The 21,720-nt window shown below is 30.6% G+C and overlaps 2 protein-coding genes across 2 annotated transcripts in view; both read left to right on the top strand.

The window, feature by feature from the left end:
- Nucleotides 1-3,662: 3,662 nt before the first annotated feature.
- LOC143079319 (uncharacterized) overlaps nt 3,663-21,720 on the top strand; it is a 239,632-nt gene continuing 221,574 nt past the window's right edge. The window contains exons 1-2 of the mRNA XM_076254579.1: nt 3,663-3,951; nt 5,621-5,965. Coding sequence (XP_076110694.1) covers nt 3,948-3,951; nt 5,621-5,965 — 349 coding nt within the window. The 5' untranslated portion in view covers nt 3,663-3,947. The remainder of the gene's footprint in view (nt 3,952-5,620; nt 5,966-21,720) is intronic.
- The window catches only part of LOC143078476 (nephrin-like), a 206,446-nt gene continuing 191,257 nt past the window's right edge, over nt 6,532-21,720 (top strand). Inside the window, exons 1-9 of the mRNA XM_076253335.1 lie at nt 6,532-6,553; nt 10,185-10,505; nt 11,601-11,708; nt 12,447-12,465; nt 13,867-13,946; nt 16,160-16,175; nt 16,969-17,042; nt 18,087-18,105; nt 20,625-20,698. Coding sequence (XP_076109450.1) covers nt 6,532-6,553; nt 10,185-10,505; nt 11,601-11,708; nt 12,447-12,465; nt 13,867-13,946; nt 16,160-16,175; nt 16,969-17,042; nt 18,087-18,105; nt 20,625-20,698 — 733 coding nt within the window. The remainder of the gene's footprint in view (nt 6,554-10,184; nt 10,506-11,600; nt 11,709-12,446; nt 12,466-13,866; nt 13,947-16,159; nt 16,176-16,968; nt 17,043-18,086; nt 18,106-20,624; nt 20,699-21,720) is intronic.

Here is a 21,720-nt window from a genome sequence, read left to right as displayed (position 1 = left end):
TATCTCAATTTGTTTGCATGATCTGCCTGTACATTTAACATTGTTTGTAATTCATATGGATCTGTTGAGATTAAAGCAACATCGTCAGCTACTGTTGGGATACCACAATAAATGGGTCCAATACATGCTCCTAATTGATTTCTTTCAAAAGTTTGTAAAAGTGAATTTATAAATATATTATAGGCTGTCGGTGACCAGATACCGCCCTGTCGTACACCTTGTTGTTCCTCTATTGAGTTTGAAAGCAACCCTTTCCATTTAATTTTTGATTTAAGATTTTCATACCATCTTTTAAAGAATAACCAATTGTCCCCCGTTAATCCAAACTTGTGCATTTCTCTCATCAGGCCAATATGCCACACAATGTCAAAAGCTTTCCTTGCATCCATTAAAGCCACATAAAGTGGTGATTTTGTCTTAATTGCTTGAATTATAAGTTCAGTTAAAATTAAAGCAGCAATAATAGGCATTTCTCCAGAGGTAAATCCTTTTTGTAATTTATTTTGGTTTTTAATTACAGAGTTTTTATTTTGAGATAAATGAGCTTTCTCAACAACTTTTCCTACTGTACTTGTAATAGTTATTTTCCGATACGAGTTCGGATCAATTTTTGGTTTTCCATTTTTCAAAACAGGACAGGCTATCCCACCTTTTAATAAAGTTGGAATATGTAAATGTTTAAAAATAGCATTTATAAGAAAAGTCATTATAGTTATCATAATAGGTCCACCATATTTCAAATGTTCAGCTGCTATGTTTTCTTCATCAGCAGATTTATTATTTTTCATAGATGCTAAAATACTTTTCATTTCAACTTCTGTTACAGGTGAAATATTTTCTATCTTATTTTCAGTAAAAGTTTTAGTTAAATGTTTTATATCATTTTCAACTAGACTAAAATGTTCTTTATCAAAATTTTCAGAATCCATAGGAGATGCCAAATCTTGAAAGTAATCCATCCATGCATCACGAATCAAGTTATCGTTATTTAAAGAGATATCATTAAAAGTCAGCGAAGAAGTTGTGGTATTTGCAGGATTTCTTTGTTTCCTTACTAAAGAATAAAAACCAGCATCATTTCCCTCGTGAAGTTCCATAATTTTCTGATATTTGTTAATTCTTAAACTTGCCTCAAGTTGCCTTTGCATTGATCTAAGCTTCTTTTTGTAAAACTGAATATTTTGGAATAAAATGTTACTTTTATCAGTAGGTCGGCCAGCGGCTTTCCACTTTGCAAAATGATCTCTATTTATCTTAGCCATATTTTCCAATTCTGGAGTCCAGGGCTTTTTCTTTAACCTTTTACATTTTGAGCGTTTAGAACGGCTACATTTAGAAGCTGACGCTGCCATGCTTGTACAAAGTTCATTTATCTTATCTGGTATATTATCAAATGTCAAATTAAGGTTTATTTCATCAGTCCATGTTGACAGTTTATTCTCAATCTCTTCCTGATAAGCAGTTTTATCAACCTTATTCCAATTTATTCTTTTGTTCTCCATTAATGAATTAATTTCCTCATTCGCTTGTATATTACATGGAATAGTAGTCAGTATTGGATCATGAGTAGAGGTATTTGTAGACTCACGTATAAAAGTCAAATAATTGCTAATGACACTTTTGCTTTCTAAAAAATAATCTATCTGGGAGGTATCTCTTCCATTATAATGATAAAAGGTAAAAGTCTTTCCGCAAGACGGTGGTATTAAGGATGTACACCTCTGAGGAGCCAAAAATTTCTAGAATTAAACTTTTTTTCTTAACCTGATTTTTGGGTTTATAAGACTGTAACAAAATAATTGGTGAAGAAAAAATCATATGGTGGTGCACTTCTTTTTTTGCTACGGCCCTTTGAAAATGCCCAATTTTGATGATTTTCCCATTTGTCATTGATTTTTACCTATTTTTGGGCTATTATCATGAAAAAAATCACAGTTCCACAATTAAACTTTTTCTCATACTTTCTATAAAGATGAAGTGGACCAATCTGAATAAATTTTACTTACAAAAACTATAGGTAGGTGTTAATATAAGAAAGTTTTATCATATTTTGACGCTTTTTTGTGTAAAATTTACCATGCTGTCAATTTTGTATTTTTGTGATTTTTTTCAGTTTTAAGAACAAAATGCATATTATTTCAACTTTTTTGTTATAAATGAATGAAAAAAGACATATCTAAGATTTTTGAAAAGACCAAAATTATATGGGATGTACATGATTCTTGTAAAATCATTTTTTGTATCCCTCACCCATTTTCTCAAAATTTTTGCTAAAAATACTGACTTGATTGGTCGTAAAATTTGAAAACTGGATTACGCAAAAACCATTCATTGTAAATACACAATTTTTTCACAGATTTATGTTTGCTTATAATATTTTTAAAATTCATTGATATTTTCCACTTCTATCACATCTTTTGGAAATAATTCAAGAACGAGATTTCAACGAGACTGAACGAGACTGAAAAGTCAGAAGAATACATCCTTAAAAGGTTGTTTTCCTTTATAAAATCTCTAAAAACTTTATCTTGTTTAGAATCTCTATAAATAGATGCATTCATGTCCCCACCTATCACAATTCTGAATACATTGCTATATTTTATGTAAATTTCTGATAGTTCATCAAGGATTTCCTGATAATTGTCTATGCTATTTGCATTGCCACGACACGGGAGATATGTAGATAAAAATATAAATGGCTGTGTAGTATTAAACTTGATACCTATAATTCTGTTGCCCCCGTCTGGTAAAAGTTCAACAAATTTTTCAAATTTCTTGTGAATACTTATTGCCACTCCAGCATGGCCCCTACGGCGCTCATATGCATCAGAAAGTGAATTATCATCAAAACATTTTGCATAGCATATAAAGTCTTGTAAAAATTCATCAAGCTTATGTTTTTCATAACTGTGGAGCCAATGTTCTTGTAATAACAAAATATATATTTTTAACATAAACAACAAAAGAGTTGTACTAAGGGAAATAACTCTAGTAGAATTTTGCACTCCTGATAGCAAATTTCTATATGACCAAGGTGAATTATTTTTCTTATTTGAAATAACACATATCTGATTTTTGGTATATAAAAACTATTAGGAGAGAACTTTCTATTCTGTTAATTTCAAAGGATTTCATCGGTGCGTTTTGGAGAAATACTTAGTTGGATTTTAAAGGTTTCTACTGTAAATTTCTGAAAATGAATTGTATGGTTACCATGGCAATGAACATTACAATATTTTTTTATTATGACAAAGATGTTTTTACATCACTAAGCATTCATTTAAAAAAGTTTTATGAAAATCGGTGACCACTGGTTTCCATCATATTTTGATGCTTACAGAGAATGGCTCTTAAGCTATTTCGCTTATAAAATCCGTTAAAATGTAATTTAGAAAGACATCTGAGAAACGTTAACTTTAACGTTTTTATTTTGGCTAATGTTTTCAAGTGTGTAACGTTAGGTGGCACCAGTATCGTGCGACGTTTCATACTAATTATCCCTAAAAATGTGCAAACAGAATATTCTAACATTGCAATGTTGTTTCAGATTTTCAAGACCATTGAAAAAATAAATAAAATTGACTCTCTTGATAACTTTGCTCCTGGAAATTATTGTCAACGTTATTATCATACAGTTTTTTTTTAATACGACAGATGCTCCAGACATCACAGTTACCAGTCCTACATATACACAGAATGATGCTGACAGAACTGTAACATGCAATCCTAATGGCAACCCAGACAGTTATAATTATCATAAATGGCAGCACAAGTCAAAATATGGAGATTTAATACGAGAATTTGATGGAAATAAAACTCTGAAATTACCTGATGTCCCAGTGTTGTTAAGATACCAGGACAGTGGACAATATGTGTGTATAGCAAGTAATGGTATTAAGAACAATTTCAATAAGCTTGAACAGACAGGTTTTGGATTAGTTTCTGTTATGGGTAATTAATTTTAATTAATTTTTTCAAAGTAAAAAAAGGCTATTTTCAAATACATGTATAGATATAACAGGCTATTATTTCAACTTGGAATTATTTATAAAAAAGAAGATGTGGAATTGTTAGTATACTAACGCAAAAAATATTTGCGGTCATATATATATTGGTATCACACAGTTGTTGTCGTCCTTGTCATTGTCAGCATCGTTATAAGACATTTGATTTCCGGACAATAACTTTAAGTCCAGTCGATTTGTGCAGATTTTTGACAAAATTGCTCAGATTATAGTAAAAGCATGAAATTTGGCAATGTAGTAGTATATGTCATGGACAACATTTAAAGCTATGGACCCATTCTGAAAGTCGAAATTAGCGGAAGAAGCGGCCATTTTTAAAATGGCGGACATTCAATTTCTAATATATCATAAAAAAATTATGAAAATGATATTATATGTGTATAGCAAGTAATGGTATTAAGAACAAATTTAATAAGCTTGAACAGACAGGATATGGATTAGTTACTGTGAACGGTAATCTGGGTTATTTATTTATAAGAATATATCAATCTGATTTGATAGTATTCACTTGTGCATACCCAAATTTTATAAAACATTCAAGCTTGAATTGAGTATGTGTCATCATATTTTCTTTAGTGCATGACTTCACAGTTTTCATGAGAGGTATGACTTCGTCCATTTGTTTAACTTGTATCAAGATACAATGTGATTGCAACTTATGTATCAGTGTCTATTTAACAGAAAGCTTTAAAACTTTGTAGAATTGTTTGTCATCATGTGTAGTTGATAATATTGTACTTAATTATGTTTTTTTTTCATACCATTGTATAATGCAAATGAATCACAACTGTTCAAGAAATTATATGCACCATTACATTTTTAAATTTTGAATTCGAAACAGTTGGTTCAGAGTTTAACTAGAATTACTGTGTCAAAAAGATCATTTATAATTGTATATAATATTTTTGTTTTGTTTACATTTAACTAAAGTCAACGCATATTTTAACATATTTAATGTGTTGACTTGGTTCAATAGAATGATATGTTAACCATTAAATCAGAATTCTTTAAAACCAGGTTCAATCCACCACATTTGCAAATACCTGTACCAAGTCAGGAATATGACAGTTGTTGTCCATTCGTTTGATGTGTTTATAATCATTTGACTTTGCCATTTGATTAGAGACTTTCCGTTTTGAATTTTCCTCAGACTTCAGTATTTTTGTGATTTTACTTTTTAAAACTTCTAATTATCCTTCTCAGCTTCATCTCAAATGCCATCTGTCAAACTGAAATAGGAAGTTTAGGATATGTTATTAGTTCCAGAGCATTTTGTCGCATTATTGATGAGGTGCTCATTTTGCAAACATTGCTAATATGATCACCAGTTTATCAATATCTACATTATATAAAAATATTAACTTTAGAATGTGATCATGTCTTTTATCAAACTATAAAATTTCTGATTCAAAGTTTGTCAAAATGCTCATCCTTATAAAGTATTCAGTAAAAAAACTATATTTGATTGTTCTTTATTTATTTTTTTATATACAAAACTTCAATTGAGGAATAAATTGTTCTTGAAAGCAATGTCTACAACGTTTCCTATGCAGTCATTTTAGAACAAAAAAATATCTGACTATGTATAATTGCAGCTCAGCCAGTATTTACTTCAGACACCATTGACAGAGTCAAACAGTTTGGAGAAATTAATAAAGCAGTAGATATATATGTTAATGTGTATAGTGTTCCAAAATATACCGGTTTTGTTTGGACTCTTAATGGAACACCAATAACAACACAAAATTCAGCAAAATATGTATCTTCAAGTTCACCTACTATTGTTAAGGATACGATTCATGGGAAGGAAGCACAACTTGAAGGTTATAATGTAACAATGACCATACATGATTTGAAAGCAAAGGACTTTGTTAATTATACTGTAACACTAAAAAGTGGATTTCCAGATGTAAAGTTCACTATTGTATTGGAATCTGCCAGTAAGTATAAAAATAAGAAGATAATATGTGATAGTAAAGTTCTCTATTGTACTTGAGTATGACAGTAAGTATATTTTAGTTCAGAACAGAAAACAAATAAAAATCAATGTTGTCTATAATAGTTCATATATATGTCTCGGTATTTTCTCAATTTTGTTTTTGTTGATAACGGCTTTCATTTAGGATATTCTACAATTATTCCTTTGACAAACTTCTGGAGTAAAGCTTGATCTGATACATGTGACACCCGTTCACACAACTATTAAGATAGATGTTTTATTTTAGATAAACATCAAATATGTCAATATATATTATTCAAATGAGTTCAAAGAGACCATTGTACACACAACTATCTAAATGCCTAGAGCATCCATTCAGCGGATTCTTGGCTATACATGTAAAACGTCTATAGATTTGCAGATAAAACCAAATAAATCGTTTTGATTTGAATGCGGAAATATTTTTTTTTGTAATTCGAAGTTTTTGAACTCGACTAAGCAATACATACCAGAGGGACATTCAAAGTTAAATAAGACCATAAGATACACATACACAAAAAATCAACCATGACCCTATTGGTGGATTACTGTAAATCTTTTTTTAGGTATTCTGTATAATAATAACTATAAATTCCCATTGCAATCAAAATTTTGATGTTTAAATGTCCTCTTTATTAAATACCGTCCGATATTTCACTACATATGTACTTTAAATCTTTGAAATTGAGAATGATTGTACTGATGTTGCTGTATCGTTTCCTATTTTGAACTCCAAATTTCTAAAGGACCGTATATTATAACGAATGCCTGCTAAAATTTAAATGAATAGAACATGAAGTAAAATATTTACACTGGGTAAATACGTTCGCAGTACCTGTAATGAAGAAGAGAGATCTTTTATGACGTGATATCGTCCAAAATATTTCAGATAATTATTATGCGTTCAAAAGCAAGGACAATTGAACCTACAAGAAAAGGTTGTTAACCAACTATACGTAGCATGTGGTATATATTCGAGACAATAGGATGTTTGGTGATTTATAACAAGATAACGAAAAAACGAAGTTTACAAGTTTAATTAACAATACATTATTCAAAATATTGATAATTTTACGCATTGATTGAAAAACTTCTCATAAAATTTTTGCAGTTAACAAAAAGGAAACTCAATCTTTTAAAGTATATATACAATATACGTAGACCCCCCCTCCCCAACAAAAAAAAAAACAAAACAGAAGAAACCCAAAAACAATTAAAAACCAATTGTTCAGAGAACAATCGAAGGTCTTTCCACCTGTAACGATCTGTTTTGATATGAAAATATTAAAATTTGGTTTCAAATGTCAATTTCAGCGTCAAATGACAGCTTATAGCTTATTGTACGCTGGTCCCAAAATTATATGTTTCTACACAAAAAGATATAAATAAGGGAAATAATGTTTTTACTTCATGTTCAAAAGATGTCACTTCCGGTATTGTTTGATAGTTTACTTGACACTGAATTCAAAAATATATAGTTCTATATACTTTTACATTAATTTAGTACAAAAAATAGCTACTTCCAGTTCACAAAAGACCACTTCCGATTGCCTTTTTCAAGGTCACATTGTTTGCAACCCAATGCAAAAGTCCCATGTCTTTATCATGTATATTTATGAAGTAAAAGCAAAAGTCAAAATCTAGAACGTTAAATTAACATATGACCTTGAGCTCAATTTCAAAGTCATAGACCAAGGACCTCTAATCAAACGACTATAGGCCTCTACTTTATACTATTAATGAGTTATATAAGCATACGACTGATATTGGATATAAAAGGGGGAAAACTCGCATCAACTGTCTACGTACCCTTTCAACTCAAATTTAAGTGTTACGACATGTTGCTACTAACAATTATGTGAAAATATTTTGTCGATATCTTATATGATTTCTGAAAATAAGAGATAACAAGCCAAAACTTTTGAACATGACCTTGACCTTTGACCTTGACCTCATTTTTATTTTTTTGGACCAAGGACCTCAAACCAAAAGACCTTAGGCCTCTATCACTTATATTTTTCCTGTTAAAAATGCATATCTCTTATATCAAATACAAAAGGGGAAATAACTCTCATATGGAGTCTCCGGATAGCTTCGGTCAAAATAAATGAAATCATCCTGAAGATATAACGAGAAATTTGGTAAAATAAATTTGTCGGTTTCTTATAATGTTGCGAATATTAAGCGATAACAAGAAAAACAGTGTTCGGGGAGATAACTCTTATATGGGAAAGTATTCGGTTAAGCAGGGTCAGTTTTAAAAGCGTATAAACTGTTCGATATCAAGTTCCAAATATGATAAGCGACATCTTCCGAAACAAAAAAAACAGCGAAGGAACAAAATTTGGCGGAAGACAAAAAATAATAATCAGAACAAAAGCAATAGGTCTTTCCACGGAAAGGTGAAAAGACCTAATAATCAGAAGAAAACCAATAGGTCTTTCCACGGAAAGGTGAAAAGACCTAACAATCAGAAGAAAACCAATAGGTCTTTCCACGAAAAAGTGGAAATACCTAATAATCAGAAGAAAACCAACAGGTCTTTTCACCGAAAAGTGGAAAGACCTAAAAAAAAAAAAACCAATACACAACACAAGCGATAACGTAAATCGCAATGTAGTTGATAGGAAGATACAAATTCGATATACTAGTAGATGGCTAACTTTACAGTATCAAAATTTCAACTAGTTGCCCAATTTGTGCAAAAAGCGAAATTATTTTATAGGCGTATAAGGGAATGAACAATTCGTCTTTTTGATTATAAACTGTATGCATATATCTTTCAACAACAATATATATGCTTGAAGTTGACAACAATGTGACATTGTATAGAAGTCTCGGTAAAAAAAAGTCGAATTTTAAAAGTAAGCTGCAATTATTTTACTCGTCATAATGACTTGATCGTTTGAGAAAATATATGTGAAATTTTGGTTACTACAAGTTAAAACCAGCTAGTTCACTGAAACCACAAAAAAAAAACCGTGCCAGGTTATATTAGCAAACAGCGGAAAAATTTGCAGGGAAAATTCATAAACCATTAAAAACTTTTGTTTATTTTTTTGTTCTTGTTATATTAAAAAAAAAAGATGTTGATCATTATTAGATTACTGTAACAAATAAAGAATTTTAATCGCATACAAAGTGTATTGAAAAATTACACTTATAGAATTAATCCAAACCAAAATATTGCTTTATATAACTTCGAAATTCAGTATCTGTGTTTTTATTCCTTAGTCAAATGTGTGCGGTATCTTTTATTACAAGACGATATGCTTTCGTCGGTTTAGGCTGCGTTCGAAAGTGTAAAAGAGGGACGAAAGATACCAAAGGGACAGACAAACTCATAATTCGGAAATAAACTGACAACGCCATGGCTCAAATGAAAAAGACAAACAGACAAACAATAGTACACATGGCACAACATAGAAAACTAAAGAATAAACAACACGAATCCCACCAAAACCTAGGGGTGATCTCAGGTGCTGCGGAAGGGTAAGCAGATCCTGCTCCACATGTGGCACCCATCGTGTTGCTTATGTGATAACAAATCCGGTAAATTGTCTAATTTGGTTGGTCACATTCATGAAAGGGAAGGGGATTGTAGTTACGACGTTATCATTTGTGAAACGGTTATTCCATAATGATCAAACAACTCGTGATGGCGTCCGTAAAGTTTACAAAACAGTATATATTAACGTCTGTATGCCTCTTAAACAATAATCAATAGTTTCTATCAAGTGTTAGTGTATACTTGTATTTCGTTGAAACAATTTGCCCCCCATATTTTTTAGTTGCTGAAAAATGTATCTTTAACATTAGTGAGCAAAAAAGAAACCAACAAAAAATAAGAGCCAAGAGGACTGCACTTTCAAGTTATCGCTGTCTTTATCTCACATTGAGGATAAAGGAATTTATTCAGAACAGATTTGTTTATATTATGATTATAATTATAACAGTATCTTCTTTGAATTGATTTTCATGACAAGTTGAAGACGTCAACATAGGCTATAGTTCCAATTTCAAATACAAATTTATAATTATATTTAACAAGCATGGTTTAGAATATATTTTTCATTATTATCGAACAGTTTATGTTTTGGTTTACAGAATAAAATATTGCTTTGTTTTGTCATATCGGTACATATTATCATGTAAAGAACATTTTAAAACATAATCGTTAGGTGTACCAGACATACCAGGAAATTTTAGTCAAAGAGATTCAGCATTTACCAGTTTCACAGTCCAATGGGATCCAAGTTCTGGTGGAGGATATAAACAAACATTTTACATACAGTACAGAGTCCAAGGATCATCGGAATGGACCATAGTATCTGCTGGTGAGGAAGATATAAATGAACAAAGGAGACGTAGAACATATGAAGTAACAAACTTAAAGGAAGGAAAAGCCTACGAACTGAGAATGTATGCTGAGAATACAGCAATGAAAAGAAGTAATTTCACAGATGTGCTTATTGTCTTAACTAAAAGTTCAGGTCCAAAAGGTATATTTCTAATGTGACTATCAATCTATATTTCGTTATTTGTTTTTTTTTCATGCTGTCCACACCTGTTTCATTATTATATTAGATGAAAGTGTGCCATGCATCATTGGAATATTGTACCTTTTTTCTGTTATTTTGATTCGTTCATTTAACTAGAAAACTAATTATAACTTTGCAGCTGTACAACTTTTTTTCTTATTGAAGAAATATTGAAAATATAGATGTACAATAAAAGATAAGTGACAATTAATCTATGTACATGTAAATATCATCGGATATATATATCATAGCATGTTAACGTTTTGCTTTTTAATTCATAAAATTTCTAGGGTTTCAATGTACATATATTCAACACATGTAACATTTTCATATTTCATGGTCATATTTTCTTTGGCGATTGACGGCATACATCTTTGCGTTTGACTTATGACTGAATTTAAAGTTACTTCATTAAATAAACATATTCGCGAAAAACAACGAGAATACTTTAGTTTAGATATTAATGCATACCATGCAAGTACTTTACGTGAAGTCATCGGTGAAAATGATAATCTGGAGTCACTGAAAAGTTATTGAAAAAATGTATCAATATTATTTTATTATGTTAAATAGTATTGGTTGCAGCAAACAGATCATTTTAAGTCAACAATTATCAGATTTTATCTACTTTTAATTAAAAGGCGTGGTCTGATTACAAATGCGGAAAATATCAAAATTATGACTAAATAGTTATCAAAAGTACCATGCTTATAATTTGATACGCTAGACGTGCGTTTCTTCAACATAAGACTCATCTGTGACGCTCAGATCAAAATAGTTATAAAGTTAAACAAGTAAAAAGTCGAAGAGCATTGAGGACCCGAAATTCCCAAAAATTGTGACAAATACGGCTAAGGTAACCAAGACGTAAATCATACATATATACTGATATATCCTCCTTAGCATGTCCATAACTGTGAATGTAGTCAGTGTTACTAAAATGTAATATTTATCATTTCTAATACAATGATAACTCATGTTTAATGTACATATTTGGAGATTTGAATGATAAAGTTAAATATAACATTTTTATTTGTTTATTCATTTTTGTTACAGTATCTACGACATCAAGTGCAGTAATTGGTGCTGTAGTAGGAGTTGTTGTTACTTTAGTAATTGTATGCGCCTCCTTTATAGTGATCCTGTTAATCAAAAGGAGTCAAGGTAAAATTTTAAGCAAAAGATAACATCGGCTAAATATCATAATAAACGACGACCTCTTTCTGCTGACATCGCTCACTATTTAATTGAAAAGAGATTAAGGTTAATATGTTTCGTCTTCTTGTATTGAGTATTATTTTACTATGATAAAATATTTAACTGGTACCTTAACTTAAATGCTATGTAAGGTGAATAATAAATTTATATATGAGACATTAAATACTTTTATATACTGGGAATAACGCAGTAACACATGGCAAGTGAACTTGATACACTTTTTTTTTTAACTTTGTGAATATACGTAAAACAAGGGTCAATCCCATTACATCGTAAAAAATGAAATTATTGCTTTAAGTAAACATTATTGGAATTTATTTAATCGAAAGAGGAAATGATTGAGATACATTACTAACTGTCTATTGTCCAGCTAGTTTCAGTAAAAACTGAATATGTAAAGCAGTAACTTCAATGTGTAGTTTTTTCGATATGGTGGTTATTTTTGAATGTTTATATTCGTTTAACCGCATTAGGTATACAAATACGAAAAAAAGATGATATAAAGCATTGCCTTCGTAATGTGTACCCTGGGCATTCAAAAGTTCAAATTCATAATCATTTTAATCACATTATTTCAACGTGTTATTTATCTAACGTGTTTCATGTCTGAAATATGTCCCTTTGGTATCTTTCATCCCTCTTGTATAGTGATAATCTCACACGGTTTAGTATTTACACTTGCAGGGAAAGATAAAAAAGAAAAGTAAGTTGACTATTTTCTATTCAATCATAAATAGTAGACAAAAGATCTCAACCGTATTGGAAATACTATTATATGTGGGAGTGTAAATTGTCCAGCGTTTGTGGTTTATTTTTGTAGTCAGAACAAAATTATAATTAAATATACTTGTTTTTATTCTTTGTATCGATCTGATAAGTGAGACTGTTTTCAACTGCTTTTTAAAGTTTGTTTTATGATGTGCTGTTACTACACTGTATCAGTTTAGGGAGAAGTTTTCACAATGTTTAACCCCGTCTGACACTGAATGTACTTGTTCAAAGTCAGGGGCCAAGCTTTCATGTAGAAGTTGTCGTTTGTTGTCGTTAATTTATTGTACATATATTAAGCCTTTATTATTATATTTAAATTCTTTTAAACTTATTACTTCTGTGCCTTTTATACCTTATTTTACGGTATGTGTTTTGCTCTAGTCAAAGGTCATAGGATGACACAAAGCGGCTTACATGTAATATATACGTTGTGTGGTCGCTGATGGAGAGTTTTCTCAATACATTGACAATCATACCACATTGATTTATTTTCATATCAAATATATAATGAAAATATTAATGATTATAACAAGATATAAATGATGTATTTACGGAATCGATAACAAGTAAAAATAAATTGAAAGTAAGACTAATATGGAACTAAAGGTAACCGTATTGTATTCAAAGTGAGTTACGTGAAACGTCGGATCCACTGTCAAAGAATTGTTGTATGAATTTGAAGGGCGTAACGCGGAATAGCCAATTTTGTGTATCTATGCCTCTGCGATAAATGTAAATATACTGTGATTATATGTCATAAAATCAGAATTGATCATATCACAAGGACACGCTGCTTCAACATTATACACAACTTCAAATAGACGTACATTAGAATTGAATGTCACAATGATAACGTTCAAAATTTCAAAATGGATAAACATAATTAACAAAAAGTTACTACATCTTAAAACAGCATCGACAGTGTTGATCTTTATATGATTTTTAGATGATTTTTGTTGATTTTTTATTTTCTTTTCGGGGATGTTGGTTATGATAATCTATCATCATTATCAGGCGATCTATATTTTTTTTACCAAATTAATATTAAATAGCGTACCAAACTTATTTATATCAAAAAGATGCCCCGTTCTCATTAAAACCGGCAATCTTCTTATATTTGCTTAAAAGGGGATTACAAGCATTTACATTTCTTTCAATTTATCACAAAATTTAAAATAGCACAAATATTTTAAAATTCTAGGCTCTTGGTATATTACTTATGTGTTGACAAACTGCTATACTGAAGACAATATTTTGAATACTCAAAGTTAATTGATATTTACTTTTAGAATTGAAACGTATTTGTTATATCAATTCTTACTTCTTTTTTAAGAAATGATAAATTTTATGTAAACGCCGGCTTCCAGAATATTCAAAACGGAGATGAATACGAAGAAGTGGAAAATAAATTTGGTAAGTTAGCTTTATAACATAAAGATTCAAAGGTGACGTGACATTCAAAGCCAATAACGGGCAACATAATTATACAAAAACAGAACCCAACAACAAAGACACACAAGTGCACACAACATCTATCTTAAAACAAGAATGTGTCCAAAGTACACGGATGCCCCACTCGCACTATCCTTTTCCATGTTCCATGGACCGTGAAATTGGGTAATGATCTAAGTTGGTATTAAAATTAGAAATATTATACTATAGGGATCATATGTACTAAGTTTAAAGTTGATTGGACTTCAATTTTATCAAAAACTACCTTGACCAAAAACTTTAACCTGAAACTCCCACTTTCATTTTCTATGTTTAGTGGACCGTGAAATTGGGGTCAAAAGTCTAATTTAGCTTCAAAATTAAAAAGATTATATCATAAGCAACAAGTCTACTAAGTTTCAAGTTGATTGGACTTCAGCTTCATCAAAAACTACCTTGACCAAAAACTTTAACATGAACGGACGGACGCACAGACGAACGGACGCACAAACTAACGGACGCACAGACGAACGGAGCCACAGACCAGAAAACATAATGCCCCTCTACTATCGTAGGTGGGGCATAAAAAAGGAAGACTGAGCAACAAAAACTCCACCAAAAGCAATAATCAGGTACTCTGCAAAGCTAAATAAGCAGCTCTGTTTCACATGCGGCACCGGTAATGCTACTCGTGTAATCAAAATTCGGCTAAACATTACTTTCGGTGATATCATTATCGTGGAAATTCTGATAATCAATAAAATAACATCAGTTATCATTTGTAACACAGATATCACATAGCGGTCAATCAACTAAAGATGACGTCACTAGAACTGTGGAAGGGATGATTCACAATTCAGAACCCTTTGTTCGAAAGCCTTTTCGTAAAGAGCATTCCTTTATCATTGAAACCGTATTAAAAATCAAAACCTCTGGAATATCGAATGATCTGAAAGATATGTATAACATATGTAGGTGCTTCTAGAATGTTGCAAACGCAATACGTTAAGAGATGTAGCACTTCGAAGTAAAAACAAAATCAGAATTATGTTCTCTCGTATATCTCAATTCGTTTGAAACTGTGTCCTGATAAAATCAGTATAACTTTATATATGGTTGAATAAACATAAAAATCACTTATATCTGTTCCGGACCATATGCGTATGGCGTATACTCAAATGGTCCGACCATACGCGTATGGTCCGACTGTACGCGTATGGTCGGACCATATGAGTATAAACTCCGGACCATATGATTATTTTTACCATATAGGTTTTTTTTTTCAAATATGCATTACAAACATTTCAATAATACAATAAACTTTATCTAAAAAAACCAAGCATATGATGGTTACATGACAATGTATTAATATAAAGGCTACGTTAAAATTGAATATTGAAGCCAAAGTTAATTTTCATCGCATATTACATTCTTGCATGTAGGCTTATGGTGACATTTTTTTCCACACAGCAAAATAACTTTTTTTCGCATTTGCACGTCATGGTTGTGCACGATCCTTTCAGTTATACCTCTTGATTGCAAGTGAACAGACAGCATTCTTTGCAGCTGCGTGCAGTGATGCCGATTTTTTTGGGTTATTTCGATGTGTCTACGGTGTTAATGAAGCTCTAGATTTTAAATATCGTATATAATATTGACTACAGTACACCCTATTCACAAAACAACTTCATAAAATATGTTCTTTGTCAGTGACTTCTTGTGTAACAGTTCATTTAGAATTTTTTTGGATGTTATCTTTTTAAGTCGACATATTGCTATTCACTCGTAAAACAAATCTGTAATGGACATCGGTATAAAATGTGTTTATTACAGTCTTGACTAGGTAATAAAACTAACTATGTGAAACTTCTTATTTTTATTTAGTTAATCTCTTTATTATATTATGAATATAATAAACTGACCTATATAAAAACGTATTTTTAAGGAACGGTCATACCTATATGAGGAGTTTAGAAGTAGTCAAAGTAATCTGTAACAGAGTTTTATTACCCCGACCATATGAGTACATGTATATATTCCCCATTTCCATTCTCAATTTTACCTATATGGTCATGACCATACGCGTATGGTCCAAATTCTCATATGGTCCGGAACATATCCACAGTCCTGCTATTGTTGGTATTATAATATGTCTCTTTATTGAACATTATTGTATTGATATTGTATTGTTTCAGATGTTGAGCATCCACAGTGAGTATATAAGGCTTCTTTGACACTTACATCCTCAGATAATAATGACAAAACATAGATTTCACTATTATTTGAATGTTCATTTTGGTCATTAAGCTATCCAAATGTTTAGATTTTGATACATCCTTACAAAGCTTACAAAAAAATGTGTCAGGGTGTTTTTGATAAAAGTACATCCAGCAAAATGCTATGAAAGAATACAATTTATCAAGTATTGCATTCATTTTCATTTGTTTTGAAGAAAAAAAACATACACGTTTTTTTTAAATACTACACAGGATTTAAAAAAAAGCATTCATAAAATGGGTTTAATTGCGAAAAGGTTTTCATATATTTTAAATTAAAAGTTGACCATATTAATTTTGTTATTAATTTCAAAGTTCCTCACAATTCTAAGTTAACCTTCACCAGTGAACGGAAAATGTGTCAACTCAATATCGAGGTGACCCATTTCATAATGATTCAAGCAAAAGAAGGATGACGGCTTTTATCTTGACCTTTTCTATAAAATAGCAAGAGATGAACGACTGTAAAATTGAGTCAATTACTAAATGTTGATTCCTCTTGACGAATTCCTATATCCCTGCAATTACACCCATTTTCCATTCTAATCACTGCGTATGGCGTTTTTTTCTAAATAAATCCATTAAGCTCAGGAATGTTCACACTACAGTATTTTTAAAAATTGCACAGAAAGACCTATAGCTATTTTTTTAAAATCATGGCTGTCGCCTAAGCTGTTACTCTACATATTTCGTCCTATCCGTAATATTGGAATGATTATATGTTTCAGATCTAGTAAAACATACGAAACACTTGGTACCAAAGACAAAATAAGTGTTTATGATGATTTAGAAAATACCAAAGGTGCGTATGGTAAAATTTAATTGAAAGAACTTGTCTTTCTTGTTTATTCTTTAGTTTTCTATGCTGTGTCATGTGTACTTTAGTTTGTCTGTTTGTCTTTTTCATTTTAGCCATGGTGTTGTCAGTTTATTTTCGATTTATGAGTTTGAATATCCTTCTGGTATCTTTCGTCCTCTTTTGCAACGGATCAAATATGAAAATAATAGATTGTATTTGAGTTCCATAAGATATGTAAGACAACTCTACACATGGACGAATTTGCTTATATCATACTTAAATTTATCTCTAATTCAGATTTCTGATCAAAAGTATTTGTAAATTTTAATTGATTTAATTGTATAATATATATGATGCGAATATTATGGAAATTCTAGAGTATAACTTGCCCCGAGACAAAGGAACAACTGTTTTAATTATAAGTGTCACATTTGCAGCCACTCGTCTTTGCCGTACGATAGACATAAGTTGCTTACATCAAGGCTATTTTGTACATGTAGTGAATACTTGTTTCAGTTGTTGTAATGATAAGACCTAGGTTTTTATTTTATTTTTTATTAACGGATTGGCGCATTGAATTACGATGCTCATAAGGAACTGTTGTCCACTCTTTTCATAGAAATAATATAACAGCCATTCCTTGTAATTCAATTTGAATACAAGTTTAAGTCTGAGTTAACCATGAACAAATGTTGATTACGTAACAGTCACATGACAAAATTATGTTTATGAGCTGATATACAAAACACTGTCAGCCAATTAGAAGATGCGTTACATCCAAAATTAAATACAATAGTAATGATAATAAAATTTACACAAAATAAGTATGACTTGTTTACTTTATTGTGTAAGTTTAATTATAGCTGTCAATATCTTATCTCGTCCAGAGAATTATTTGACAATACATCTCGATGCACAATAGTTACAACGCTGATTTACTGTATACTTCTGTTGAACTATTGCTATTTGTTTGCTGTTATTTCAAAAGCTAAAGTTGAATTGATTGAGAATTGTTATATCTTTTATCATTTTTTTCTTCTTTTTTAGGTGTAACATCATCGAAATCGTTAGTATTATTAAAATATGTATATGTATATCTTAAAAAATTAAATTGCATATCTTATACAATACTTCTTTACTTGTGACAATTAAACGGAGATCTAAAAACGATATGTAATTCGGTTTTGAATTACTGTGAATTGATAAATATTTAAACTTGAATTAGCTAAAAAGATATTGTACAGAAAATATTAAACGACAGCAAACGTTCAACTATTGATCACGCAGAACGGAGCTAACAAATTTTTAATATAACAGCTAAAAATATACTCACATTTTTAAACAATATTTAAACTGTTTAAAACAATGATCATAGTTATTGAGTTTGATTTGTTTTTCCTAAAATGAAATTTAGACTTTAAATATCAGAAGGTAACGACCATTTAAAAAAAAATTCAGAACGAAAAGCAACTAGCTTGCAAAACACAATACTAGAATACTAGAAGTATGCATTTAAAAAAAAATTTGAATGTGTCAGAGAAACAAAATTGAAACTTCGTTATGAGTTCAGTTCAATAAGTTCACCTTTTCACAAGTCGTCATTAAAATCAATTAAAATGTATAAGTAATGAAAATTGTCATCACTAGAAAGAAATTGTTTAAAATTCCATACTTTCCACAAGATATCGCTTAAGGTAGCACTACAGTCAAAATTTTCTGACTCCAACCAACAGTCTTTAAAGATTAATTTCTCTAAAACAACTCAATGGATTTTTAAAATCTTTAACTCATTATAAAGCTGAAATATTAATTGTTCTTAATCTGTAGATAAATTTATTTTTGGTATAATAAATCTCAAATTAGTGCTCCTTAAAACCAAAAAAAAGAGGTCTACCAACTTGGATGAAAATGGCACATTCCGTGTCTCAGATTTTTTATATATGCCTCCAGTAAGAAGATATATTGATTTAACTCCTGGGTGCCAAACCTTTATTTCACCTTTCATCTTTGGACACCTATAAATTCATTTAGAAACAAATTATCCAAAAACTTGGACAAGGTATTGTATAAAATACTTCTTTTAATCACATATATGAAAGTCAAACCAAAAGGGGTACCCGTGAAGTTTCTATTTTCATTTTTTGCTAACAATTCTCATGAAAAAATTGTTCTGAGAAATTACCTTAAAACTAAATTTCCCATTTAGAACCCATATAAATGCATCATTAATACAAAAGTTCCACTGAGAACATCCCAGGAGTGTTCTGACACCATTATATTATCAATATAACCACACACTTTGTGTCTTTGATGCTCTTATACTGTAAATTTTGAATTATATGTCCACTGGCCAACACTAACTTGGCATTTGGCGGGAGTTTGACGTCACAGATTTGACCAACATCTGTGATGTAGTAATTAAATATAGACAAAGCTCCGCCTCTATCCAGACAGTCTAAGATAAGAAAATAACAGGATTGACCAGCTGCATATAATCAATATTTAACATCACTATTATCACTATAAAGAATGATTTTCATTTGTATTTCAAAAATAAATATACTATGAAATTAGCTAGAACATTAAAATTGTGCAATAAAAGACATGTTCAAAAAAAGATCAAGACCATTCCCTTCCTGAAAATAGACTGTCCCCACATGATTTTTGAGTGTTATGGAATTGAAAAATTTCACATAAACTTAAAATTGGTTAAAGTGCCTAAAACTCCTAACAGAAGACAGATTCAGACCTATATTCTTCTTCTTTGTAGTAAGAACATTAAAAATTTAAAGTTTGTAAGAGGCTTTCAAAGATGCTTTCAAAGATACTTTCACACTCTTATCCTTTTTTGTTCATTTTGGTTAGATGTGTTTCCCTTTAGATTTTCTTCTTTTAAATAACTTTTCCCATTTCTCTGTTTACTTCAAAGTTATGTAAATTATTTTTGTTGCCAGACACATGATACAATGAGATAAGACCACACTATTTATCTTGTGGTCAGTGATTAACAGCTGGACACTGGCATCAACAGATGATTGACATATTACCATGTGCTTTTATTTACATAAGTTCATTATCAATTTACTCCCTGTTGTGATCTGATAATGATTTTGGGACTTTAACAAACTGTGCATAATAATTCTTACTTCAAAATTATGTGATAAAAAAAATATCTTATAAAAAATCACTGTTAGACTGTAGTGCTACCTTAAGTCTTTTTTTTCAGCAGAACACTTTTCATCGCATCTTCTCTGAAATAATATATCACAATTCATCATTTTATCAGTGGAAAGTTCAAGTTTTTTGCGAAATGTCTAAAAAAATGTGGGCATTAATATAATCATGTATGCATGTTTACATAGTGTTTGTCTATTTGTACTGTAGAAATTATTGTTCTCTAACTGACAATTATATAGAAACATTATAGTAATTGTTATGCACGTTAAGGGTGTTTATCATTACATTTATTCATCCTCCCAGCTGCAGCAAACAATCAAATAAATTGTATTTGCATATAGTTAATACTCTACCGTGTTATATTTAGTAAACTTTAAAAGTACTTTACTTTCTATTTTTTGTTTTTAGCTCGATGGGCGTTTACGAAGCACTAGGTATCCAAGAAAAACCAAGCATTTATGCTAAAATGGAAAACCAGAAAGGTAACGTTAATGAAAAATTAAAAGCAATATTAAATGATAAGATAAAGTACATTTGACCATCATTCTATGATTGGTTTGCCATATAGTTTTTTCCGTCCTTGACCAGGAACGTTCCAAATGAAGATGAATTCAGAAATACGTTACAAATGCATATACACTGCCAATTTGTTATTTTTATTACTTATTCTATAGTTTATAAGATGTTTCCATTAACGATATTTTTCATTTGGACTATTGCAATTATAATGTTTAACAACATTTTGTGAGGTCGGCGAAATTGACATTAGAACGATCGTATTGACTTTTGATCTCCGAAAATATGCAGATCGGACATATTTTGACTTTATATACTGACTACATAAGTTAGGGATTAATTGTGATTTATATATTCAAATGAGCCACAAATATGCTTTTTTGTGTTATCATAAATAATAATAATGTTACATGCCGTAGCCATGCCAAAAATGAATTTCGGAATGTCTATTCGAAAAATGCCCTGTTTAATGGAAGAAAGCGTCTAATTTGTAAACTATCTCTTTTTTCCCAACAAAAGGTTTTAAACAAATAATTTATCTACAGTTTATTCGGAAAATTTTGTGAAATTAGAAGACGTTGGGAATCTTACCTTTCATACCTCAACAAATTCCATTGATAAACTATAATATTGACTCGTCTAGTGTCCACTTTAAAGGTCATTTTAGTTATCGTACACATTCATGCACGTTCTGATTATTCAATAGTCATGTATGAAACAACAAAATAGCTGACATATGAATTGTCCCTCAGTCATGTATCATTTACAAGAAATGGCATAAATAAAGGCAACAGTAGTATACCGCTGTTCAAAACTCATAAATCCATGGACAAAAAACAAAATCGGGGTAACAAACCAAAACCGAGCGAAACGCATTAAATATAAGAGGAGAACAACGACACAACATCGAAACGCAACACACACAGAAACAGACCAATCATCAGACAAAACACCACGAGAATAACAAATGTAACATGAAAACCAAATA

Source organism: Mytilus galloprovincialis, chromosome 6 (assembly GCF_965363235.1).
Source record: "Mytilus galloprovincialis chromosome 6, xbMytGall1.hap1.1, whole genome shotgun sequence".
Taxonomy (NCBI): Eukaryota; Metazoa; Mollusca; class Bivalvia; order Mytilida; family Mytilidae; genus Mytilus; species Mytilus galloprovincialis.
This window is presented reverse-complemented; position numbering and strand designations above follow the sequence as displayed.